The sequence below is a fragment of the Xenopus laevis genome, chromosome 8S (genome assembly GCF_017654675.1).
Source record: "Xenopus laevis strain J_2021 chromosome 8S, Xenopus_laevis_v10.1, whole genome shotgun sequence".
Classification (NCBI taxonomy): Eukaryota; Metazoa; Chordata; class Amphibia; order Anura; family Pipidae; genus Xenopus; species Xenopus laevis.
The window spans coordinates 42952006-42979968 of record NC_054386.1 but is presented as its reverse complement, the minus strand read 5'-3'; the positions used below and the strand labels follow the sequence as shown (position 1 = coordinate 42979968).

Below are 27963 nucleotides of genomic sequence, written 5' to 3'. Positions count from 1 at the left end.
ATGCATTATATATTGATTAACCACAGGAAATGGTGTAAAATGAAGGAACACTTAAAATCAGGCAATGAAAAATTGATGTTTAACTGTATTTTGAAACGGACATCTGTATTTTGAAACGCACATGTATTTTTGTTGAGAAATTGACTCTTTATTAGAGTTGGTAAAATCTATTACAGGTATGGGATCTGTTATATAGAATGCTTGGAACCAGAGGCTTTCTGGATAAGGGGTCTTTCTGTAATTTGGATCTCCAAAAAAAAATCATTTGAACATTAAACACAATAGGAATGCTTTGCCTCCACTAAGGATTGATTATATCTTGGTTGGGATTAAATACAAGACACTGTCTTATTTTTACAGAGAAAAAGGAAATCCATTTTTCTTTTAATTAAAATGGAGTCTATGGGAGAAGACCTTCCCATAATTCGGAGCTTTGTCGATAACTGGTGCCTGATTCCATACCTGTATTTTGTTTGAATAGGTGTGGTGTTAAGTACAAATATTGCAACCCCTGTTTGCTATAAAGAAATGTAAAGTGCTGTCTAACGTTTCTGTCGCTATAAAAATAAATGATAATGATTTAATCAGGTATTTCATTTTTAGTATCAACCAAGTTATAATAAAGGAGCCTCGTTCTTAGGAAGGTAAAAGTAATGCAAACTCTGCCTGGCAACTGATCTGGACTTTTCTGCAGCTGTTCCTGAACTGCAACTCTCAGCAGCCACAAATGAAGTAACAGGACGTTCCATTTCACCACCAGTTTCCAGTAGTTTAATGTTTTAGTTAAATGTAAATCTTTCAGATTACTAAGGCCTCCAGCCTTAAGTAACGTCATATTTATTAAATCAATTTGTCATTGGGAGATGAAGCGTGTAAATGGTGGTGTAACTTCTTATGGCTTCTCCAAGCTTCTGTTTATTGCTCTCTTTCTTCCTACCATTCTGAATCGTGGTTTGTATATAGGGTGTGTGCTCAGAGTGGGTTTCCTTCAGTTCCCATTACGTGTCAAGCATGAGAAATTGTCCTGGGAGCCAGTTCTCACAGAAAGGTATAAAAATAGGAGAAGGTTTTCTAGTGACTGTGGCACAGCTCATGTTTGGGCCAGGCTTATGAAAACATTCTCTTTGTTTAAATATATTTAGTGCTGTTATCGCTTCCTTAAGATTTAATCCAGCAGAAGGAACCACATGTGAGAGGTCCCAAACAATATTTCCTTACAACCCTGTGTGCAAATAAGGCAAATTTGACATTCAAAATCTGCAGCATAAATAATCGATTGTTACTCTTATATATTTGCATTTAAAGAAGCCCTGATCCTTTCCTCAGATTCCCGGCTGAAGCAAAAAAGTGGAAACAAACTAGGAGGGTTAATTGGTAGCTGATCTATATAGAGATAGGACTGAGATATTCCACCGAACTTTACAGAGATGATATGGTCATGTGAAAAAGTAGGTGGCCGGTTGGGGCAAACCAGATTGAAGCTCAGTGCCTGAAAGGTTTTGTTGCAGTCTGTGCTCAAAGTAATGTTTTTCAAATCAAAAGTGTCCTCATGCATGTGAGCATGGTCTCTGAGTAGTCTTGTCGCATTTGGTCCTACCATGTCTGAATGCATAAAGAACACGCAAACAGAAAAATGTTTTGCTTTATGTATACTGGGAAGCTGGCCAGCCCAGTTTTATAATCTTTTAATATGTGAATACGTTTAGATGTCGTAAATAGATGATTGTGTAAGTCTGTGGGAAAGGACCTAACAAGGCAAGAAGTTCATTCATGTGTATTTATGGAAATATGCTTAAAAGCACATTGTCCACTATGTCCTTACATTGTCTCTTCAATGCAAATTAAAGATGCATCTTCATTATTAATAGTACAGAGTTTTCTTTTCGACTAAAAGTGGCCATACATGGGAACATTTAAAGGAGAAGGAAAGATAATTTTACTTGGGGTGCCAAAAGTTAGGCACCCCCAAGTTAGCTCATGTACTTACCTGAAACCCTGGACCGGTGCTCCTATCGGCAGAAAACTGCACTGGCCCGTGATTCATGGTGCGTCTTCCAGCTTCTTCTTCTTTCTTCAACTTTCCCAAGGCAGACGCATGCACAGTAGAACAAAATAGCCAGATTTTTCGTTATGTGCAGCTGCGAGAAAAAAGAAGAAACCCTGGGTCGGTGCAGTTTTCTCCTAATAGGTGCACCGGTCTGTAGTTTCAGGTAAGTACATGCAACCACTTTGGGGTGCCTAACTTTTGGCACCCCCCAGTAAAAAGACATTTCCTTCTCCTTTAAAGGGTGGTTCACTTAACAGTTCTCGATTCGCCTTGGATTATTTGCCTTTTTCTTCTGACTCCAGCTTTCAAATGTTGATCACTGAATCTAAAAAAACATGCTCTGTTAGGCTACAATTTTGTTATTGCTACTTTTTACTAGTTATGTCGTCTCCTATTCACATTGCAGTCTCTTTTAAATCAATGCTTATTTGCTAGGGTAATTTGGACTCTAACAACCAGATTGCTGAAATAGCATTCTGAAGAGCTGCTGAATAAAAAGCTCAATAACTCACATAATGAAAACCAATAACAATTTGTCTCAGAAAATCACTCTTTACATCATATTAAATGTTACTTTAAAGGTAAACAACTCCTTTAGCGTTTGGATCTGCCCAGAATCACCCACCTCAAGGTGATCTAATCAGGGAAAGATTTCAAACTGTATTCAAGCTAATATTATACAAGGAGCAAGGTGCCCCCAATGCCTTAACCTGGCCATACATTGAAGTACTTTGCTAAATAAGCTCTTTCAATATATGGTCGGCTTAAGGAATTGAGTCACCTTGCTCCATGTATAATTTAAGTTGAAAAACCGTATTGGAATCATTGGCATGTCTTTGGGATTGTGTAACATTTATAGGGATTTGTAAATTTTTATGTATTAACATTTCTGTAAAATGTTCTGCAAAACTGGCTTTAGTTCCTGTAGTTTTGGTTCTAAACTTTATAACTGATGAGATATGAGTAAATATATATATAGTGAGGTACTTTAAGGTACTGGTGGGCCCAGGACAAAGACCAGAGTGGTGGACCCCTGCAGCATCTCCCTTTAACAAATATATCACAGTTTGACCTTCACCCTACTTAATACACCCAACACTGTTTTGTAGTAGATCTTTCTGCTTGAAAATAATACAGGATGGATAATGGGTAACTTGACTGAAAAAATCATTTTCAGCTACTGACAGAATCAGTGACGTAACTAGATTGTTACTGGGCCCCACAGCAAATCAATTGGTCTTATGGAGCCCCCTATAACATCTGGGCCCCCCTGCAGCCGCATGGTCTGCTTCCTCTGTAGTTACGCCCCTGGACACAATAAGATTTGAAGAACTTATTTTTATAACTTTTTGAAACAAATGAAACCCCCATGCTTTATGTTTATATCTTAATAAAAGCAAAAATCCTATATAAAAAATTAAACTTAAAGAAAACTTATGCCGTTTTATCCATCCAGTTTTTTTTGTCTCATGTGCTTTTTTTTCTAGTAGTTAAAGTCAGACATAGGCCAACAAGTCATTTTATTTCATTCAATATTTATAAGAAGGACACCCTGGCTGTCTGGCAGACTGCTGGGTCACCACACATCTCTGTAACCTGGAAGTTTTTCTGAGCTTTCATCATCTGTAATAATTTAAATGGGTTGAATAAAGTGAGATGTCTGAAAGGCTCCTAATTTGGGGTACATTTTCCTGTTTATAGTAGTCTGGTATTGCTAATGCTATTATAGTACAGATATAGGATCCGTTATCCTGAAACCCATTATCCAGAAAGCTTTGAATTCATGGAAAGGCCATCTCCCGTATACTTTGTTTTATCCAAATAATCCAAAAATTACCTTTTTCTCTGTAATAATAAAACAGTACCTTGTACTTGATCCAAACTAAGATATAATTAATCCTTATTGGAAGGAAGACCAGCCTATTGGGTTTATTACATTTTTATGTGATTTTCTAGTAGATCCAAATTATGCAGCATCTATAAAAACTAATTGCAGCATCTATAAGAACATCACTTCAATGGGTTGACTGGGTCATGCTGTTTTCTGCCAAAAACATAGAAAGGATGGTAATGAAATTATTACTCTACACAATTTTATTACTTTTATTGAAAGGACCACTCTTTGTGGGTTAACTTTTTTTTTTCTCCAAAAACAAGGTAAAGGCTATTATCATAAAATTGCCCATGTTTTTTTAAACTGTTTTGCACAGACTAACGGCCCAGGGAATGTTTATTTATGGAAACCTACTTTTTTTTAAATTTATTTTTGGTATGTTAGTCAATTTAGCCACCTCGGTCACACTTTCATTGTGTATTATTTGGAGAGCACAGAGTGCAAAAGCTGCCAGAGGCACTAAGGCACTTGGAGCACAAGTTAAACCCACATTTATTTGTGTGTATCTATCCCTAGCAGAAGCAGTCAGCTTTGGTTCTAAAGGTGGCCATACTCAGGCAGATTAAAGCTGCTGATATCGGTCCTTTAGACCGATCCGGCAGCTTATCTGCCCGTTGTGTGGGGCTTCTGTCAGGGCCCCCAATCGATATCAGGCCAAAAATCACCCCAATATCGTTTTGGCAGGTTTATTTTTTTCTGGGATCGATGACTGCATTTGGGGGTACGTTTTTTTATACAGGGTTGAATTCTCCTTTAAGAAAAAATGTGAATATCTAATATTTGATTGAATAGTTTCGTCCCAAATATTCAAATCGTATTTGATCCATATGAATATAGTTTTTCTCTGAAAAAAAAAACTTGAATGTCAGGAATGCTATTAACATCTCCAAATGGTTTAACGGACCTCTGCCATTGGCTTGTACTTTAACTCAGCAGGCCGGGGAGGGGGCACCCACAATCGGTGGGTGCTAGGACCGCGAGGCCTCAGGGCGCCTTGGATAGAAATCTGCCCTGCTCGGCAGGTTTTGAAGTGGTGAATATTTGTAATGAGGACTGTTTCTGCTGTCAAATTTACTATTCGTGAACTTAAATAAATCTTTAATAAATCTGCCCCTTAAAGTTCACGAAATGTCAAAACAGTTCAGGATTGTATAACTATACCTCTATAGTTTCTAGCAGTTTTTATGTAAGTCACAGTTAAGTTGCAATTAAACGGGTAGTTTAACTTTAAGTTACCTTTTAGTATGGTATAGACAGTAACATTCTGAGACAATCGTAACATTTGGAGACAATCTACAATTGGTTTTCGGTTTTTATTTTTGTCTGTTTAGAATTAGTAATTTCTTGTTCAACAACTCCAGACAATAATATCTTCAAATTGTAAATAGCACCGCTGCCATTGAAAACTACAGGACTTTGACAGGTTGAAGATGGAATATTCTTCATTTTACAACGCACTAATGAGTCTCTATTATGTTGTAGAAGTTGCAGTTTTGACTTCCATTGCTCAAAACGGATAGAACTAAAGACAGTTCTAATATGGCAACTAACTGATCTATGGTATGGAAGGTCTCAGGTTTGATACTGTCTAAGTTATGATTGTTGACAGTGGAGAAAAGGCACAGTTCACATGAGGGCACCTCCTGAGATTAGAAGAAAAGAGGTTTTATTTTAAGATGCAAAAAAGGTGAGAGATGTGAAGTTGTGAACTTCTCTCCCTGTGTTAGTTGAATTTGCAGTTAGTTAAACCAGATCACTTCAAAAATACTTATTTTTTTCTTCATTTTAGCAAAGGAATAATATAGGGTTGCTGAACTTCACTGATGGTACATGTTGATCCAGTGACTGATTCACTGTCTCTCTAGGAGTCACAAAGGAAATTTCTTTCCCCATTTTAGGCACATTTGAGAGGCTTCAGAGAGGTTTTCTTTTTTTAATGTAATTTGCCTATTTATGTAGCTGTTTTGTATCAATTGAAAATGGTAATTAAATAGTTAACCTTTTTCTGTTTCTGACTAATTGTTTGAATGTGTCTTGGTTTTTTGGCATTATTTTGGTTGCCAGTTTAGGTGCAGTAGTCACAAGAAGAGACTTCTTTCCAACGCTAATCAATAGTTTATTCACTAACACAAAATTTACAGTATAATAATTTCTGTTCATATACCATATATTTTTTTTTTCTTTCCAGGAGTCCCCGCAAGACAGTGCTATAACACGGGATATCAATAGAACTTTTCCAGCTCACGATTACTTCAAAGACACGGGGGGTGATGGGCAGGACTCCCTATACAAGATTTGTAAGGTACTGCTCCATTTTCAAACTGGGCTAACCACAACACTGGAATCTTGATTAAGGAGGTTAAATTTGATGGATGTGAAATTTTGCTGTGGTGTATGCCTCCACTTTTCTAACTGTAGTTAAAAAATCTAATCAAAGTCACAGATCTCTTAATCAAAGGGGATAAAAAATTATTATACACAGTAGTCATGTCCCAAAGTACCCCCAGTCCAAGGGTTGTACATAGTAAAATAATCTCAAAAGGCAAAAATTGGGAAAGACTTACTGTTTAGTGAAGACGGAGCCCAAATATTATAAAAATGAAAAAACAGTATGTCCTAATAAAGTTTTATTTCATTTTTATAATATTTGGGCTCTGTGTTCACTAAATAGTAAGTCTTTCCCGATTTTTGCCTTTTAAGTTTGATGGATGTTTCTTTGTTTCAGCTTCCGCAACTGTGATTTTTATTATTATAATCAATGTATATGTTCAGTGGCATAACTATTGAGGAAGTAGACCCCGCAGTCACAGCGGTGCCTGGGGTACAGGGGGGCCCGGACTATGGGGTCTGCTTCCTCGATACACTCACGATAAAGCATATAAATTGGCCTGGGTGCACGATCAAAAACCCTTTAAAACACTTGCAAAGTAGATCAGCACTTCACAGGTCTTAAAAAATAAACTTCATTCATTTAGCGCGTGTTAACGCCGGCGCTCATGAGCGTGTTAACGCCAGCGCGCATGCGCAGAAGCGTCAATCGGTGTGCGCACATGCGCAGAAGCAACAATCGAGTGCAGGAAGACGGGGAGTGAGAGGACCGGACATGGGGTAGGCGACAGAGCAGGTATGTGCCTGGCGCCCCCCAGCTTTGCACCCTAGGCACGTGCCTACTCTGCCTACACCTAGTTCCGGCCCTGATATGTATATACTCCAAAACTTGCTTGAAGCCGGCACTGCACGTATAAAGGTTAAGTGTGCCTGGGTGCAAAATGCAAACAATAAGATAACTGTCCCAAATAAGGCATGCACTCACAGGTCTTATCCAAGGTGAAAAAATGGTGTTTATTTAGCAGTACCGAACGAACCCTAATTTGCATATGCAAATTAGTGATGAGAAGGGAAAACATTTTTAACTTCCTTGTTTTCTGACAAAAAGTCATGCAAATTAGGATTTGGTTTGGCTGGGCAGAAGGATTTGGCCAAATCCCGAACCGAATCCTGGATTTGGTGCATCCCTCTAATTCGATTAGAAATTCGATTCGAGTTTTCTTTAAAAAATTCAAACTCGATTTTCGAAATTTATCATAAACTGATGCTTTATGAACTTGAATTTGACTATTTGCCACCTTAAACCTGCTGAATTGCTGTTTTAGCCTATGGAAGATGTCCTGGGATCAATTTGGAGTTGTTTGCAGCCTTCCTGATATTCAAGTTTATTTAGGAGAGTTTCAAAAATGTTTTAAGTATTTTTTTTTAATAAATTGATCAAATTTCAAGTTCATGAGAGTTTTTTAAAGGAGGCATTTTACATAACCTTCTTATTCGCATATATTACTCATCCTTCCTCAAAACATGTATTGATGCAGAAAGAAAAACATTTGAAAGCACCTCCTAAAATTGTCATTATGTCAGAAGCTAGGCTGAAATAAAATGTGGGAGTGTCTGTTCAATCTCCCGCAGGAAGTGGTCACAGCACTGACTGACAGCCAAACCCGTCCCCTCCCACCCTCTGTCCTGTGTGTTTCCAGCCTGCACATAACTGTCTTATGCTGCTTCCCGATCATTCACTTGTAACAATATACCATACATGCTCAATATAAAGCAATAGATGCGAAGGTTAATGCAAACTGTAAATAATGTAATTTTAATATTTACTTTTATCTATGCTGTGTTCCACAGCAAATGGGCATCAGACACAAATGTACATGCCAGTGGCATAACTAGATATTACTGGGCCCTACAGTAGATTATTTTTAAGGCCCCCAAAATGTTTAGCGGATTACTTGTTTTACCAACATTTATTGAAACTGTGTAAGAATTAGGGCCTCATGGGGCCCCTATACCTCCTGGGCCCCCCTGCAGCTGCAGGGTCTACTTCCTCTTTAGTTACCCCACTGGTAAATGCCCAGTTGGACATAATTTATAGTCCATAATGCATTGTTATACACTATGCAACTTGCTGCCTCTATTAAATTATAAAACTTATACAAAGAGTACATTAGTATTTACTGTTATGATATTCCATAACAGCAGCTGTAGGTTTGTTTTCCTGCATATTTATATATGATCATGTGCAGGGAGTTGCAAGAGAATAAATGCAACAGTTTTGGGTTATTTATGTTTAATTGTAGGGAGTTGCAAGGGAATAAATGCAGCTGTTCTGGAACAGTTTATGGTCAGGCACAGGGCGTTGCAAGGGAATACATGCAGCCCTTCTAAAACAATTTAAGATCAGGTGCAGGGAGTTGCAAGGTAAAATGTAGCTGTTCTTGAACAATTTATGTTTAGGTGCAGGGAGTTGCAAGGGAATAAATGCAGTTGATATTCTAGAATTGTATAACATATAATAACAGATGCAGGGAGTTACAAAGGAAAACTGAAAATATGTTGATTGCTTTTTGTATACAACATAATATTGTGAAGAAAATGACTGGTATTTACACTGACTGTTGATACACATTGCCCCCAGAAAAGAATAAAATACTTTTAGTAGCAGATATTGTTTTATTTATACAGAAGTTTGCTTTTCCCCCCCCAATTATTGCAGGGCAAGGGAAAGGAACAAGCAGTGAAGGGAGGGGGAGGATGCAGTAAAACAAACAGGGCAGCGAGGGGTTAAATGAACCGGGCAGAGAGGGAGAGAAAGGAACAGGACAGTGATTGGGTTAAATGAACGGGGGGGGGGGGAGAGAGAGACTGAAGGGAGGGGGGAAAGGAATAGGACAGAGAGGGATAGAAAGGAGCAATTCAGGGAAGGTAAAACAAGCAGTAAGGTTTAACAGATGTCTGCAGGGAAGGGTGTGACATCACTGGCTGCTGCTTTGCTGCAGAGTCAGTTAGTGGAAAGTCTTGGACAGGAAGTTGCAGGGGCTGAGCACAGTTTTCAAGCTAATACAGATGTTTTTGACCCAAAGGGTATTAAAATAAAAACGATTTTACATTATTTTGCATAGTTTGATGCATTGTGAAAAGTAATGCTATATGTCCCCTTTAAATAACTTGTTTTCATGATTTTCTAGTGGATTTAAGGTATGAAGATCCAAATTACATAAAGATACGTTATCCGGAAAACCCCAGGTCCCGAGAATTCTGGATAACAGGTCCCATACCTATATTATTAGCCTGTTTCTTACCTACACATAGCTTTGACTCTGGGCGCAAAGTGTTTGAAATTTCTTGTGCAGCATTTACATAATCCCATATAATTTCTCCACCATGAATGAGTCTCTTACCCTCCTCCCATGGGAAAGCATTTGGGCTATTTGCTAAATTGCATGCGAAGTTCAGTCTTCATTTTTCCACACGTGCAATTAATCCACTCTGGGATCCATTGATCTCATGTTATCAACCACATAAACATTGTTGGTCCTGAGGTTTTCTGGATATAAAGTATTTCGGTGATTTGAAGCACAGTGACTCAAAGCTGATTTAAGTATTCAAATATAAAAAAAAAATCAGGATAATTTTGCTTTGAATATGTGAAATGAATATTTTGAGAATCTATTGAATATATTGATTATTTTGCTTTGAATATGTGAAATAAATACGTAGAATATATTAATATCATCAAGTACAGAGTAAAATAAAATCTGTTAAAAAGTGAAACAATGCTTGCTTATATAGGAAATTATGTATTCTTGTAATTGTTATTCTTGTAAAATATTTCCTTTTGTTTATTTTCACTTATTTAAGTACTATATTATAAGGTCATAATATTGCCTCTTTCTGCTCATATGGAAACTTGTAGTTCAGTTTAGATTTAGCTAATTTGCCTTAACTAAGATTCATGTGTTCCTTCTCCACAGGCCTATTCTGTGTATGATGAAGAGATTGGTTATTGCCAAGGACAGTCTTTTCTTGCTGCCGTTCTCCTGCTCCATGTAAGCTCCTGTTGTAGAAGTAATCTGTAATTTATTTTCTTAAATAGAGAGCAATGTATTTAATACAAGCCCTCTGATTGAAATCTAGATTGTGTATAATATTTGTAAACAAACTGCTCATCCTGAGCAAAATCACCACACTGCCTTCATTTTCAGTTGTTTAGGACAGGTGGACCTAGATTAATTCACCTGAATGGTCACATTGCAATGATTTTATGGAATAGTCCTATGCTGATCAATTATGTAACTGTGGGGGCTGTGAGACTGTGTATTGCTAAGGCACTTGTCTCCCAATACTTTGGCTAACAATCATTGGTTCAGTCACACCAGAGAGAGTAAAATATCAATGTAAATTTGTTGGTCCAACAATTTTGGCTCTTCGCTTTATATCTTTTGAAAGTTTTTTTTTTTTTAGAATGTAGTACACATGTGACCAGAAGTTTGGCTGTGTTTGCTTCTATAGATGCCTGAAGAACAAGCATTCAGTGTCCTGGTTAAAATCATGTTCGAGTATGGTCTCAGGGAACTGTTCAAACAGAATTTTGAAGATCTGCATTGCAAATTTTACCAGCTAGAGCGCCTGATGCAGGTAAGAAAACAGTGGGGAAAAAAAGTCTTAAGCTCTTGGAGATATGGAGGCTATCCCATTTGTAATGCACTTTTGTTTGTTTAGAGTTTTTTGTACAGGTACAGGACCTGTTATCCATGTTCGGGACCTGAGTTTTTCCAGATAACAGATCTTTCCATAATTTAGATCTTCATACTTTACGTCTGATAGAAAATCATTTAAACATTAAATGAAACCAATAGACTGCTTTTGCTTCCAATAAGGATTAATTATATCTTAGTTTGGATCAAGTACAATGTACTCTTTTATTATTACAGAGAAAAATCATTTTTAAAAGTTTGGATTATTTCGATAAAATGTGAGATGACCACTCTGTAATTCAGAGCTTTCTGGATAATGGGTTTCCGGATAACTGATCCCATACCTGTAATAGTTTTTTTAATTTTTATGTAATTTTTGTACATAAAGGAGCTAAATAAAGGATCCCTAAATGCAAGAAAAAATGACAGAATGAGTTAGAGGGGTGTATGAGGGAAGCACATGGAGATAGCAGAATAAGAACTTGTATACATTACAGGTATCTGGAGGACAATAATACTAAAACAACATAATGTTTATGCAGAGAGCATTGACTGGGAAAATGTAATTTCAATTAAAAGCAGAATGTCTTGCACATTGCTTTCGCTTATTTAGGGCTTTTTTTTATCAAAGTCAGAATTTTTCTGATTATTTTAATGAAAAAAAAGTCTGACCAAACTAGAATCCTCGATTGAACCTTATTTATTATGTAAAAATCACAATTTAATCAAATCCGGGACAAACTTGAAAACATTTAGCGAAAATCCGAATCTTACAATTGTTTCCCGAAAAACGTAATAGTCGGATTTTTGGGCTAATTCCAGCTCAGACCACAGAAACTTCCAAATAGGATAGCGACCTCTCACATTGACTTATATACAACCTCGGTAGGTTTGGATTCTGACTTTTTCCAGCCTCGGGGTACAATAAATCTTGAAAAATTTGTGGGGTTTTTTTCCAGAAAATTTTTTATAGTTAAAAAAAAAATCTAAAAATGTGTTTTTGGGGGCGTGGCCGACTGAGCAGCAACGTGGCCGCATCTTCTGGGTGCTTCCGGGGCTGTGTAGTAAATCCCCCTATACCCTGCCACATACGCCAGTGGGGCACTTACCGCCGGCATCCTGAAAGCAGGGAGGCGATCCGGCGCCCGCTCCAACAGGTCCGGGCTTCCCAGCTCTGACAAAGCCCGAGGGCGCGACGCGGCCTAGCGGCGCTAGAAGCCGCAGACTTGCGTATTCCAGGCCCCCAGGCGCAAGTGCCTGGCAGCGCAGTCCCCGCCGGAACCCAACTCCAGAGCCCGGACGGCTGACACAGTGCCCAGCAGCAGGGGGTGAGTGATTTGAAGCCCCTGGGGCCCCCCACTGCCACCTAATATCCACACTGCAAGTGCCCGGCAGCACCAACACCCAAGGCCCCACCTAGTATCCGGCTAAGCCATTGTGGCTTAGCAAGTTTAAGTGGCACCTGCTATTGCCTACCTGTCTCCTCTTGACCCAAAGGACTCTAGTCAGCACAAACCCAGGGTCAGGCACTGCGACTGTGTAACGGGGCATACATACCTCTGGGCCCGTTGGGTCTACTCACTGCTCCTGGACTGTCACTTTGGACCTGAGCCCAGCTAATTATAGGAGCGCAGTGTATGGTGCTCACAGACCCCTCTGCATGCATCGGCGGATTATGGAACACGGTCTGGTGTTCAAGTGGTATACTTGTACCCTCTATCATGCCAGATTGACCTGCTACCCTGAATGGTCGACCCATGCACCACCAGTAATCCTCACGTACGCTTTCTTCTTCCACTAACCAAGTCTTCATAAGCGGAATAATACGGTTGCAGATCGTTTTGTCCAGTGGAATACAAAGATGGGAAAACACTCCCAAAAGCAAAAATCTGACACAGCAACGAAGCTTGAACGCTTTGCAAGAACAACATCTCAAGGACCATCGCAAGACTCTGATAATACTTCATCTCCATCATCACCGGCCTCCCCTCCTATGGACCATGAGACGAGAGAACCATCCTTGTCGGAGCTGCTTGCAGTGATAATGGAGAGTCGTACAGCGACTACAACACAGCTAGAGGAAATAAAAGTGGATCTCTCACTCTTACGGCATGACCTCCAAAATATCAGAGAACGCACTACTGAACTGGAGACAAGGGTCTCCACACTGGAGGACACTGTAACTCCTCTTCCAAATGACATCTCGGAGATTAAACAGCAACTGAAGTCAGCTCTTGACAAATCTGACAACCTAGAAAACCGACTACGCAGGAATAATGTGCATATCATAGGTCTACCAGAGAAGTCAGAAGGTCAACACCCTGAATTATTCATAGAGAACTGGCTCAAAGATTTGCTGGGAGTGGAGACCTTCTCCAATATTTTCGTGGTTGAGTACCGACTAGACCCCTACCACCGGGGGCCCCTCCTCGACCATTTCTTCTCCGCATGCTAAATTACAGAGATCGCGATGCTGCACTACGAGCGGCTAGACTCAAAAGGCCTCTCTCCTTTAATGGAACCATGGTGTCACTGTATCCAGACTATTCACCGACCATACAGAAACAGAGGGCTACCTTCACTGCAGTCAAGAAGAGGCTCAGAGATGCTAAGATTCCATACCCTGCTAAACTACGCGTACAGGAAGGAGACAGTCCAAATTTTCAGCACACCCACCGAAGCCGACGATTGGATCACCCGCAAACAACCCGGGAGATCACCACCCCGCAACTAAGCTGAAGAATAACACTTTAAAGACCGGACGCTCTGCACATAGTGTGCCCCATCTGTCGACATATTGTCATATTGGTGAGTAGCTGTTATTATGTACCCCTCCTGTGAGCTACAGTTTCCCTCGCACACTCATCCATGGCCCAGCAGGCTGCCCCCCCAACATCGATCCCTTGCTAACCACCCCGACAAACGGCTGTGGGCCTCACCACTGCTCTCACCTTCGGAGCACAGGCCTGATAAGGCCCAGCCCTTAGATATGCTCAAGTGGAACGCATAAACATTTACTGGACCCCTTATTGTCAGACTTTTGTACTTGGGGGTACTGAATCATTGCACCCTGACACATAGAGACTAATGCTGGTGCCAGAATACTCATTCCTGGTTACGGGGCTACACATTGCTTACAAGGTTCCATGTTGAACTCACTCTCATCAGAGTTGTGCCGGTCAACACGACAGGTGCATGGGCGGGCGTGACATACGGCGTCCCATTTAAATTTTTGAACGATTTATTATTGCATTTGTTGCTTACTACTGTTATATTACTATGTTTCTGGGTTAAGAAGGAGCGCTGCTTAGGCCACCACAGCAACACTCCCCATGTCATGTAATTGTTATGGGTATAGGCCCACCCAGGTTTGGGGGGTGGGCAGGGAGGGAAGGGATTGTTTGTTTGTCTATTGTTTGATGTTTAACAGACGTATGTATGCAAAGCACTCTACCACAACAAGAATTGACAGGAGCACAAATCAAGCACCAATACGATACCAGTCAGTCAGTCATTATCCAGAATTATTATGGGGGACATAAAGTTAATGTCATGGAACGTTCGAGGTCTGAACTCGAAATTTAAGAGGGCCCTAGTATTTGATTATTTAGCCAGATATAAGCCAGACATACTCCTACTGCAGGAGACACATCTGGTAGGGCAAAAGTTGCTGGCACTTAAAAAACGGTGGGTTGGGTATGCCTACCACTTCCACTATTCCACTCACTCCAGAGGAGTTTCTGTACTAATCCGTAAAACTTTACAATTTGAGCTCCTAGACCTAACCACTGACCACTATGGGCGATTCATAGTTCTCCACTGCAGGATAAATAACCAAGAAATGGTACTTGTTAACTTATATATGCCACCCCCCTTCAGTAGGGAGACACTAGACCTAGTATTTACCAAGGTGTCACTATATCTCCCCAACCCGCTCTGTATCATTGGAGACTGGAATACGGTAATGGACCCTCAACATGCACCCCACTGCAACACACCAACCTGGCCCACTAAAACAATGGACTGAAGCTCTAGGGCTATTAGACATCTGGAGGCTTAAAAACCCCATGGGACGACAATTTTCCTGTCATACGGTGGGGAAACATACCTTGTCACGGTTAGATATGGCCATTGCATCTCCAGACTTTACACAATGGGTGAAAGACACCAGTTACCTCCCGAGAGCCTTGTCAGACCACGCCCCTCTGCATCTGCTGATTTGCACTACACCAAGGCAGGGACACTCTCTTTGGAGACTATCCCCCCTGTGGCTCAACAACACAGAGGTGACGGAGGCATGTAAATCTGAATACACTGCATATTGGGGTGTTAATGCAGGAACCAGTAGCTCTAATATGGTCTGGGAAGCGTCCAAGGCAGCCGCTAGGGGCACACTCATCTCGGCAATTGCTGGGGTACGCAAATTGGCTAAACAGGCTGTTGCTGAGGCAGAGGAGAGGGTCTGGGAAGCAGAACGTGCATATGGTGATAGTGTGGAGGATGCTACCCAGCAGGCACTAGTTCTTGCCCAAAGAAACTTAGAACTAGCACAAACGGCTATTACCAGGAAAAAATTACTGTATGCAGCCCAGAGATCCTTTGACCAAGGAGATAAAAATGGGAAGACTTTAGCATACCTAGCTAAAGCGGTCCAACCGTCTACACTGATTCCTAGGATCAAAACAACTGCAGGCACATATACCTCTGACCCAACAGATATGGCAGAAATGTTCGCATGCCACTTTGCCAACCTATACACCTCACGAGTCAAATACTCTGACACCGAACTAGAACAGGTACTTCAAGGAATCCCCTTTCCTAATCTTTCCAGAGCAGAATCCTCCTATCTAGACAGCCCAATTACACTAGGAGAGGTAGAAGACGCCATTGGCAGTCTCCCATCAGGAAGACCCCAGGCCTTGACGGGCTTCTGGTAGCCTGGTACAGACTCCTTAGTGAAACACTTGCCCCGCAACTTCATACCACTCTTTTAGAGGCTCACAATACAGGCTCCCTCCCTCAGTCCTTCTACTCCGCACTGATTGTGCTTATACCAAAGGAGGGGAAGGACCCGGACCTCTGCGTCCCATTTCACTTATAGACACGACGTCAAAATTCTGGCCAAAATTATCTCCAAACGCCTTAACAAAGTTATAACCTCGATTGTCCACCCAGACCAAACAGGCTTCATGCCCAATAAAAGTACGGCTATAAACTTACGCAGATTACATACCCATATGCAGGCCACTCATACGAACAGCGGTACCAGACTCATAGCGGCATTAGACGCCACTAAAGCCTTCGACTCGGTTGAATGGCCTTACCTATGCAAAACCCTAGAGAAGTTTGGCGTAGGCCCCTACCTTCATAGCTTGGCTTAAACTCTGTGCTGAAATTAGCCCGAAAACCCAACGATTTCAAACGGTTTTTGGGCAAAAATCTGAAAAACTTTGGCTTTTTTGGGAAAAAGCCCGAAAAAATTGTGTGATTCGGAAAAAACCTCAGTAAAAATCAATTAAGGTTTTCGATCGATTTTATCAGGTTTTTACCCGAACCGATTAAATTGAGCTTTTTTTAATAATAAATAAGGTCAAATTGTGGATTCTAGTTTTGTTGAACTTTTTTTATTTAAAAAAAAAACCTGAAAAATTTGGATTTTAATAAATAAACCCCTAGGTGTATACCCCTACTTCTCTCTGCCTGTGTTTTGGAGGCAGGTGGAGAAAAGCAGGTCATACGTCTGTTGTGCCTTTAGGTGGAGACACATTTACCTGCACTGACAGGCACAGGGTCGGCCTGAGTGCAGTGTCGTACTAATGCTGTGAGTGCAACTAAACATGGAAGCACATTGGAGCAAATCCACATCTTTCCATCTGCCTCCAAAATTTAGGTAGAGAGAAGCCTGATGTTCCCTTGCTCCAAAGCTTTTGGAAGTCTTCTGTTCCCATGGAACCATTGGTAGCGAGGATACCTTATAATACCTGATGTTTTTATGTGTCTATATTAATCTAATATTACAGTAAAAATAACGTGGCTTATTCTAGCCTCAACATTCCCACTCTACATATTTGCATCTATACATATGACTGACAATAATCCTGACTGTTTACCATGGCTGAGGTCTGTCACAGACATGAACATTCTCCTGAGATGGATAAATGAGTGTAGTTTGCAGTCTGTCAGCACTAATGCTGTTGGAAGACATAATATCCGTCGTATTGATGGTTGGGGGAGGTAGATTTTTCATTTAATAAAATTTGGCAGATGTTGGTTCTGGAGTTTCTCCAGTGAGCTAATTTTATTCATTTTAAATAAGTAATGTAGTATGTGTATCTCTTCTTTTTTTGAACATGTTGTATCCAGTTGAAGAATTAAAGGAACAGCAACTTTTTATAGCTTCTTATGATAGTCTCTTCCATGATACCGTTGATCTTTATGATATTTTTGTGTAACCTTGATTGACGTCAGTGTCAAGAGCAACTAACTATGATGCTACCTGTGTCATGGAAGTATTGGACATAAGATATTGTTTAAAGGCCAACTAAACATAAAGTAGATTTTTTTTTTTGTATAAAATGCAAATTATACTATTTCAGTCTCAACTGAAAGTACGGTATGGGATCCATTATCCGGAAACCCATTATCCAGAATACTCCGAATTACAGAAAGGCCATCTCCCATAGACTCCATTATAATAAAAAAATCCAAATTTTTAAAAATGATTTCCTTTTTTTCTGTAATAATAATACAGTACCTTATACTTGATCGAAACTAATATATAATTAATCCTTATTGGTATCAAAACCAGCCTATTGAGTTTATTTATTGTTTACATTATTTTCTAGTAGACTTAAGGTATAAAGATCCAAATTACAGAAAGATCTGTTATCTGTAAAATCCCACTTCCCAAGCATTCTGGTTAACTGGTCCAATACCTGTTCAAAAACAATGTTCAGTAATATACTGAAAAACTCGGCTTCAACTCAGGTTAAAGGAAAACCAATGATATATCATGCCTATCCATCATAGTGAAGTTGCTCTTGGCTTTAAAGTATAACACAACACTTGGCAATACTTAAAAAATAAGTAAAATGCTGAAAAATGTAAAATGAGGAAAATTTGTTAGAGCAAATATTTACTGTGTTAATTACCAGGGTTAAAGGGTGGTTCACCTTTAAGTTGAATTATTTGCCTTCTTCTGAGTCTTTCCAGCTTTCGAATGAGGGTCACTGACCCCATCTAAAAAACAAATGCGCTGTAAGGCTACTTTTTATTGTTTGTCTTTCTATTCAGGGCTCTACTCAGTCATATTCCAGTCTCTTATTCAAATCAATGCATGGTTACTAGGGTAAATTGGAACATAGCAACCAGATTGCCGAAACTGCAAACTGAACTGCTAAATAAAACACAAAATAACTCAAAAACCACAAATAAATAAAAGCCAGTTGCAAAATGTCTCACAATATCACTCTCTACATCATACTAATAGCTAACTCAAAGGTGGACAACCCATTTTAGGATTGCAGCATTAATGTTGCACCATGGACGGGCATGTCCAAGTCACATGCACAACTTAAAGCAATAAGTGATTTGTGCATGACTGTATGAGGTGTGGACCAATTGGAGTTGACTATTTACTTTACAGACAGAACCATGGTAAAATATGCATCTGGTTAGTAAGTATTTAAACGGCTTTATTTCAATAAAAATAACATTCACAGAGGTCAATTCATTGCATAATACATTTGGTTTTAATCACTGTAGAGTTGTAAAGGTTATATTTGTATGTATGATTTGTGTTTGACTATTCCAGTAATCAGAAGCTGGTGAGAAGGTACTTTATTCATTCTTGCTCTTTAACCTGCCGAAGGAGAGTGGGGATACGTGCAGGGGGTGGTAATTGGGAGGTGGTATGTAGGAGTCTCTCTGTGTCAGGCCCATCCAAAAAATGTATAGTGTATCATACAATTTATCTATATATCCATCTATCTATCCTCTATCTATCTATTCATCTATCTATCTATCTATCTATCATCTATCTATCTATCATCATCATCTATCTATCCATACAATAATGCTAACTTAATACAGCTGGGACATTTTATGACCCTGTGTTACCGTATCAGTTTATTAGTACTTGCAGTCACCCTCAGACACCATCTATGTTTAGAGGCAGTAGGGATTACTATTCATCTCCTAAAGATAACAGTCTGTGATGTTTTGCAGACATTTTCAATATTATTTACAACTAGTGCAGCAAACCTCCATATGTATATTTCTGCTACTGCAGCAAAGTAAAGTCATCTGGCTAAACTTACAATCATAACAATTCTCAGTACAGTGTATACATTCACATTTATCTTCCATTACACTCAGCTTGTATTGTTTGCTGTATTCTTTATTCAGGCTTCAGGCAAACAAGCAGCAAGGGTTCTTGTCGAAGTCTAAGGCACACTCCATCCAGGAGTCATTTATATAATTGTATCCCACAGTTCTCGATTCAGTGGGACAACTGATCACTGTGCATTATGTTTTTCTATCCAAATTGTATTAATCATAGTACACAAGGAAGTCTGAGTCCAGGGGGATTATTTGCATAAAATGCAGTCTACGGAAAATGGTCTTTACGTAATTCTGAGCTTTCTGGATAATGGATCCCATACCTTACATAGTTAAGTTGGGTGGAAAAATAGACAAAAGTACATCAAGTTCAACCCCTCCAAATGAAACCCAGCACACATACTTACACCCACCCACTGAAAATATGTATATATACTGTACCAATATTTATACTACACAGATTTTAGTATCACTATAGCCTTTGATAGTATGCTTGTCCAAGAAATCATCCAAGCCCCATTTAAAGGCATACCTGTATATAATCTGCTTTTTATCTTTATATGTCCCAAATAAATTCACCACAAGGGCTCTTGCAAAGCTAAAGTATCCCTTTAGTCATACAGTACAGGTATGGGACCTGTTATCCAGCGTGCTCAGGACCTGGGGTTTTCCGGTTAACAGATCTTTCTGTAATTTGGATCTTCATACCTTAAGTCTACTAGAAAATCATGTAAACATTAAATAACCCCAATAGGCTGGTTTTGCTTCCAATAAGGATTCATTTATATCCTAGTTTGGATCAAGTACAAGCTACTGTTTTATTATTAGAGGAAAAGGAAATCATATTTAAAAAATTTGAATTATTATTTTGTTAAAAATGAAGTCAATAGCAGCCATCCCGTAATTCTGAGCTTTTTGGATCATGGATTTCCGGATAACGAATTCCATACCTCTATTTGAATGAAATGGCATTTGACTGATGGTCCATGAATAAGTGTAACTGCCATTTATATTTGTGTTACAGGAGCAACAGCTCATGTAAAAACAGCAATCAATTCATTCCTAAATCTGTATGCCTTATGGAATGCATGAAACTGTCACAGAGGTAGTAAAAGCAGAATAAAAGCTCTTTTCATCTTTTAGTAATCATTTGTATCCTAGTAGAGCAGAGCATTTTGGGAAGATTAGACTTGTGGGTGCAACTGGTTTAGCATGTTTTCCCACTCACAGGCACTCTTGTAAAAAGAACCAGCCATAGTTACATTCAGGTAACACCTCTCACTATTACATGACTATAGTGGTAATATGACGAGGCCGGTATTTTAAAGGATCTGTTCACCTTTGTGCATCTAACTTTACTATATGACTTTATTCTTCATTTATACCCTTTATAAATGGGCTCAACATAATAACGCCAATAAAAACTTTTATGACAGTGCTACATATGCCTTGAAATCCCTCTAACCACCAATGGTTATTAGTGGCAACTGCACTGCAGGAAAGGTTTGCTGGAAAAGGGGTGATATTCAGGTAGGGGAAATGTATGTGCAGATCCCTATATTCCTTGGAACTATCACTATCCCCCATATGTAATAAAAGACACTGTTTGCTCTGTAGCAGTAACCCATAGCAACCAATAAGATCTTTTCTTTAAGCAGATGACCATGAAATTCTACCTGCCAATTGGTCGCTGTAGGCTACTGCTCCTGGGCAAACTTTATTGCATAACCTCATATGTTACTATAAATAGAATTTTGATGCTGTAAGTTAAGTGTTGATGTCGGTCAGTGGCGTAACTATAGAGTAAGCAGACCATACAGTCTGGGAGGGCCCAGAGAACAGGGGGGGGGGCAAAGGGATCTGCTTCCTCTATAGCTAACAAGAAAAAAAACCCTCCCCAGCCACTCTACCTGCGGCGGGAAGGTGGGTACAAGTCGGCATGGGGTGGGGGAGTGAGTGGAGCCAGGGCGGGGAGGGTTTTGAGGATGGGGATCAGAGTGTGCTGGGCCCCTTTGAAGATTTTTCTGCAGGGGGTGGGGGCCAACACACTCTAGTTACACCATTAGTTTTGGTGACCCCTTACCTGGGCAACATTTACCTGGACCTGTCAATAAGTGGTGTGTTGCAAACTCTACTGTAAACTGAAAATACATGTGCATTTGAAATCTGCATTTATTTATATTGTTTACTGAATGGAAGGCAATTTTGTGAAAACAAAAACCTCCTTAAATAGAGTTTAACCAGGGCATTAGATTTTTCCCTGTTATAAATGGTGAGAGACACAAGATTTTGTTTTTTTTTTATAGTGGTAACCTCTGGTGCACATTTTGTTCTTTAGGTATGATGTATCTAAATTACTGTTTTTCTTTTTTACAGGAGTACATTCCGGACCTTTACACCCATTTCTTAGAGATCAGTCTGGAAGCCCACATGTATGCATCCCAGTGGTTTCTCACCCTCTTCACTGCTAAGTTCCCACTATATATGGTCTTCCACATCATTGACTTGCTGCTTTGTGAGGTATGTACTAGACTGACGCTGCCTAGCAGTCAAAGATAAAGCAAGATACAGCTCGATTAAGTGTTTTTAATGATTAATGTGAAGATCCCTCTAGTATATCCTCCTGTAGGGTTCTACGTTACCACTTACTGTATCCGCTCTATACAATGCAGATTGGTACAGTCTTGAAAAAGTTTCTTCTAAATATAGTTGTCATTCTGGTGTGTGAATGTCACAGATCACAGAATCTTCAGACGCCTTCAGATCTACAATTTCTAGCACTATCTCTATTGTCTATTTTGTAGCCATGACAAGTAGCTCCAACTAGCAGATTTGTGTGTCTTCACCTTAAATGCAGCTCTTTGTCCTAAAAGTGCTAGAAATTGTAGATTTGCTAAAACACTCTGTGTTTTATCAGAGGCAATTTGCATTTTGTAGCCATGACAAGTAGCTGCTACTAGTAGCTCCATGTGTTTTCATCTTGATATTCAGTTTATTGCTGCACAAGGTTATTTGCATTCTTAAACACGAGACATGGTTTCAGCGGCGATTCCTGAGGCGGCTCCTCAAAATGCCGCCCCCTTGCCAGCTTACCCATCTGCAGGGGAGGCATCCGAGGCAGGAACACTAGTGCGGAGAGTGCAACTGCGATCTCCCGTATTAGTAAAGCTGAATTTCCGGTTTTAAAACCAGAAATTCGGCTCTTAAAAGTACAGGAGCGGCTTTTTGCCGCCCCTGGAAATGTATTTGGCTCTGCCACCTGATGCGAGCGCCTTGAGGCTGCCTCATTGGCCGAGCGCCCCTGCATGGTTTGGGTAATCTGTTGGCTCTTGCTCTCCCATTTAGACTGTTAAAAATGTAATTTACCCATCAAGTTTCACAAATGCCCCTCTACATTATTTCACCTGTAAAGAATGCAAATGCTTTTGCAAAAAGGTCAGTATTTGAGTCTTTTATATAAGTCCTTTTTGCAGGCTGTTATTAGGGTGCTACGGGCAATATGTATCTCAATATTCCTCTACATGCAAATCCAATTGACATTCCCTTAATTGGTTATATATAACCCGTTAGACAAGTTACCATGATGGTGTTATTTAATACTCATTTATTTTTTAATACGTACTTTTACTTCGATTTGAAGGGTGTCACTGGTGCACTTTAGCTTTACAGGTCTCTGGGACATTCCCCCAAAAACCAGAAATTCCACTTCTCAGTTTCTGGTACTTAGGTTGTAACCCTTGCTGACTGGCTCCTCTGCTCTACTCCACCTCCCTCTGCTGGAATATTGTGTTAAATACATATAAAGGTGGAAACGTGCTCAAATTATCCATAGCTAGAGTTGCCACCTCACCCCTTGGCTGCATGGCTAATTAGCAATTCATTTAGATAGATGCTGCAGACTGAACTGATTTATATGCAGCCAGGGCCGCCATCAGGTGGTACGGCTGGCCTGGGCCTGAAGGGGGGCCCTGTTGTGTTGCACTTTTCAAATTAGCCGGACCCCCCCTTAACAGCGCCGAAGTTCATGCGCCGCCAAAGTGCTGAAGCCACGAAAAGACCCTAAGTTGAAGTCCTAAAGCTGCTAAAAGACCCGAAGCTAGGACAGGAGCTGTAGGAAACCGAAGAAGCTGAAGAAGCTGAAGAAGAACCTAAGGTAAGTTCCATTGAACACCAAATATTTTTTTAATTACATTGAACCCCTGACCACTGATGTGTTTGTAAAAACTTTTATGGGGCGCCCTGGCACATTTTTTTTTAATATATAGGGGGGCCCTGACCACCAATTACTTTTTTAAAACTTGTAGGGGGCCCTGACCACCAATGTTTTTTTTAAAAACTTTTATGTGGGACCCTGGCCACCAAATTTTTTTTTTTTAATTATAAGGGGGCCCTTACTACCAATGGCTTTTTTATAAGTTGTGAGTGAGGGGGTTTTGCGTTTTTTGCCCTGGTGTCTGTGTGGCCTGTTTACTGGAAGGGGCAGGATCTGGGATGGGGCTTGGGGCGGTATCTGGGGGTGGGCGGGGAACAGGGGGCCCAGAAAATGTTTCTGTATGGGGCCCCATGATTTCTGATGGCGGCCCTGTGTGCAGCCATGCATCTAAATTAATCGCTAATTAGCCATGCAGGCTGTGTATTCCATATGTGTTCGGTTTTAAAGGGTTGAGGTGGAAATCATATCCATAGCATAGATATACAATGCCTTGCAAAAGTATTCACCCCCTTGGCTTTTTACCTATTTTGTTTCATTCCAACCTGTAATTTAAATGTTTCTTATTTTATGTGATGGATCTTCACAAAATAGTCTAAGTTGGTGAAGTGAAATGAGAAAAATATATATAAAAAAGAATTTAAAAAAAATAAAAAAACTGAAAATTGGCATTTGCATGTGTATTCACCCCCTTTGCCATGAAGCCCCTTAAAAATTTTGGTGCAACCAATTACCTTCAAAAGTCACATAATTAGTGAAATGAAGTCCACCTGTGTGCAATCTAAGTGTCACATGATCTGTCAATAAAACACACCTTTTCTGACATGGTACTACAACAATGGTACCACAACAAACCTGCCAAGACAGGGCCACCCACCAAAACTCACAGACCGGGCAAGGAGGGCATTAATCAGAGAGGCAGCACAGAGACCAAAGGTATCTCTGAAGGAGTTGCAGAATTCCACAGCAGAGACTGGAGTATCTTTCCATAGAACCACAATAAGCTGTACACTCCATAGAGTTGGGCTTTATGGAAGAGTGGCCAAAAAAAGCCATTACTTAAAGTTAAAAATAAGAAGGTACGTTTTGAGTTTGCCAAAGGCATGTGTGCGACTCCCCAAATGTATGGAGGAAGGTACTCTGGTCAGATGAGACTAAAATGGAACTTTTTGGCCACCAAGAAATATGCTATGTCTGGCGCAAACCCAACACATCCCATCACCCCAAGAACACCATCTCCACAGTGAAACATGGTGTTGGCAGCATCATGCTGTGGGGATATTTTTCAACAGCAGGGACTGGGAAACTGGTCTGACTCGAGGGAAAGATGGATGGTACTAAATACAGGAATATTCTTGAGCAAAACTTGTGTCAGTCTGCCTGTGATTTGAGACTGGGACGGAGGTTCACCTTCCAGCAGGACAATGAATACTGCTAAAGCAACACTCAAGTGGTTTAAGGGCAAACATTTAAATGTGTTGAAATGGCCTAGTCAAAGCCAAGACCTCAATCCAATTGAGAATCTGTGGTCAGAATTGAAGATTGCTGTTCACAATCGAAAACCATCCAACATGAAGTAGCTGGAGCAGTTTTACCTTGGGGAATGGGCAAAAATCCCATTGGCAAGATGTGGCAAGCTCATAGAGGTTTATGCAAAGCAACTTGCAGCTGTATTTGCGGCAAAAGGTGGCTCTACAAAGTACTGACTTTAGGGGGGGTGAACAGTTATGCACGCGGAAGATTTCTGTTATTTTGTCCTATTTGTTGTTTTCACAATAAAAAAACAAAACATCTTCAAAGTTGTAGGCATGGTCTGTAAATAAAATGGTGCAAACTCTCAAACAATCCATTTTAATTCCAGGTTGTGAGGCAACAAAACATGAAAAATGCCAAGGGAGGCGAAGACTTGCAAGGCACTGAATAGACGAGTCTAAGCGGTCAAATAAGTAGTAAAATGAACAATATTACTATTATTTGACCTTTCAATGCAAGTACTATGTTCATCCCCAGAAGGTGTTACTAAATAAGTACAACCGCTTTGAGAGATTTATTTCAGGCACTGCTTATATTGCATCGGTATATGATACCTTTTAATTAAGTCAATGATCACAGCAAATGCTTGGGAGTATGAGATATTGTGTCCTTATTATAAATAGTGATGAGACTTATGGATAAGAGGGTAGCAATAGCTCGGTCCGTTCCATGAATCATCTAATATAATCAACTCTGCAAATATTAGTCTTCTTGGAAAGAAAAATGAGTTGTAAAGGCATTTACAGCTAGCATTTCTATCCAGGAGATGTAGGCTCTTACTAAAATCTTTTTTGATTTTTACATTAAATTATGATTAGACCAGCCTTGGTAGATGCATATAGCAGCAGCCACTACCCCCTGCCAATCTGTGTTTATAGAGCTTATTTAAAGGAGAAGGAAAGCTACAGAGGTGTTTTATTGCCAATAGTTTAGCTGCAATTGCACAAGCTAGAATGCTATATTTATTCTGTAGAATGTTTTACCATACCTGAGTAAAAAGCTCTAGAAACTCTCTGTTTGTTTAGGATAGGAGCTACAGTATTAACATGGTGTGACATCACTTCCTGCCTGAGTCTCTCCCTGCTCTGGGATGATGGATCAGATTACAGCAGAGAAGAGAGGGGGGGAGAAAGAGGAGCAAACTGAGCATGCTCTTGCCCAGGGCAATGAGGTTTAAGCTGAAGGCAGGAAGTCTTATACAGAAGCCCATGTGTACACAATAGAAGGAAAGAAATGCAGTGTTTCTTTTGACAGGGGACTCAGAGCAGCACTTCTTTGGGGGTTTACTGGTATATTTAGATGGACCTTTCTGATAAGGCTTACTTAGTTTTAACCTTTCCTTCTCCTTTAAGACTGCGAGTGCTGTGTGCAAAGTGCAGTCTTAGATGCAAATTTCTTTACTCATAATGCTGTGTTTCCTCCATACTTTAAGCATGATTATAGCTGGGCAGGGAATGGTACGGTCACCTGGGAGGTGGGGGGCTGGAGGTATAGGGGCTCCATAAGGCCCTAAAACATATACAATTTCAATAAATGTTGGTAAAACAGGTCAACCTCTAGACATTTTGGTGGCCAGCAGATTTTTGCCCTAAAATTGTCTGGAATTGAGTAAAGTCACCGGAAAATGAGAGAATGTTTAGGAGTGACAGGAGACTGGGGTACAAGGCCCAAAATCTGGTAGCTCCCAATTTCTACACAAGTCGGTCCCATTGCATGGTGGGTATTGTAGTCTTACATTAAACCTGGCAGTCATCAAATCATACCTCCCAACTGTCACTTTTTTAGAGGGACAAGTCCCTCTTTTGACAGCTCCACCTGCAGTCCCTCGTTTGTACTGGCAAGTCCCGTTTTCTCTGCACTGAATGGCCAGAAAAGTAAACAAAGTTTCTAACTTAATTTGCTTTTGGCAGAGAGCCCAGAACAGCCACAGCAGCTGATAAGATACTTTTGTAACAATTTTGAGATAAGCCAATAAGTAATTGTAACAATATAAGATAACAGGTCCATTGGGAGAAGTTAGACTCACCGTTTATTCACCTTCATTAGCAAAACTGTAATAACTGGGAAAAAAAAACACAGAAATATGTTCAAACTTTCATAACCTGCCAAATTTTGTAAAATGTTCCACACAAGTATGAAGCGCTCACCTCTGTTTCTTTTCCCTTTTAGGACCAGGTGCTTAGCAGCCAAATTCCCACTCTGCCATGGGTTTCAGTCATATGAAATATCCAACAGACCGCAGCACACTGACACGTTTTTTCAGTAAACTTTCTTTCACTGAGAAAAACTTTCACAAAGAAAGTTTACTGAAACAACGTGTCAGTGTGCTGCGGTCTGTTGGATATTTCAAATTTTGTAAAATGAACATGGTAATTAGGGGATGTGGCCACCAACATGTATTGGTAGATACAGGCTTGGCACATTAGGGCAAGAAAAAACATTGTCTGGTTCCAAAGTACAAAGCAGCCAAAGGCCCAAAAGTAGCCCAAATCCGTACCTTTGCTATTACTTTCAAAACCTGCCTGGGCTTTAAAGGGGAACTCCACAACAACATAACTTAAGCTTTTTGAAAAGTAAACCTAATTTCAAGCAACTTTCCAATACTATGCATACTTTTCATGATTTTTATTGGTATCTTGTATTGGTTCCCTAAGCCTAGCACCCTTATTGGTTTATTTTATTGGTTCCCTAAGCCTAGCCCCCTGCTCTCCTGCTGATCTGTCTTGACTACTTTGCTGAGCTGGCTGACCATTAATTTGTATCAGCAGCCAGCTGTCCTTAGCCTGCATCCACCAAACCCCACAATTCCCTACACGCATGATTTCAATAAGGAATGGAACATTACAGTGCAATGCATTGTGGGTTATGTAGTTCCTGCATGCTGTCTGTAAGCTGTGGAGAAGTTATTACA

At 40.1% G+C, this 27963-nt stretch overlaps 1 protein-coding gene across 5 annotated transcripts in view; it reads left to right on the top strand.

The window, feature by feature from the left end:
• The window catches only part of rabgap1.S (RAB GTPase activating protein 1 S homeolog), a 124189-nt gene that overhangs the window by 81900 nt on the left and 14326 nt on the right, over positions 1-27963 (top strand). For 4 of the 5 annotated variants that reach the window (XM_018232866.2, XM_018232867.2, XM_018232868.2 and 1 more), the window contains 4 exons: positions 6130-6243; positions 10247-10321; positions 10785-10910; positions 21686-21829. In XM_018232866.2, the coding sequence (XP_018088355.1) occupies positions 6130-6243; positions 10247-10321; positions 10785-10910; positions 21686-21829 (459 nt within the window). Of the gene's footprint in view, positions 1-6129; positions 6244-10246; positions 10322-10784; positions 10911-21685; positions 21830-23266; positions 23463-27963 lie in introns of those variants that run through there. The other variant, XM_041574991.1, reaches the window with a different exon arrangement.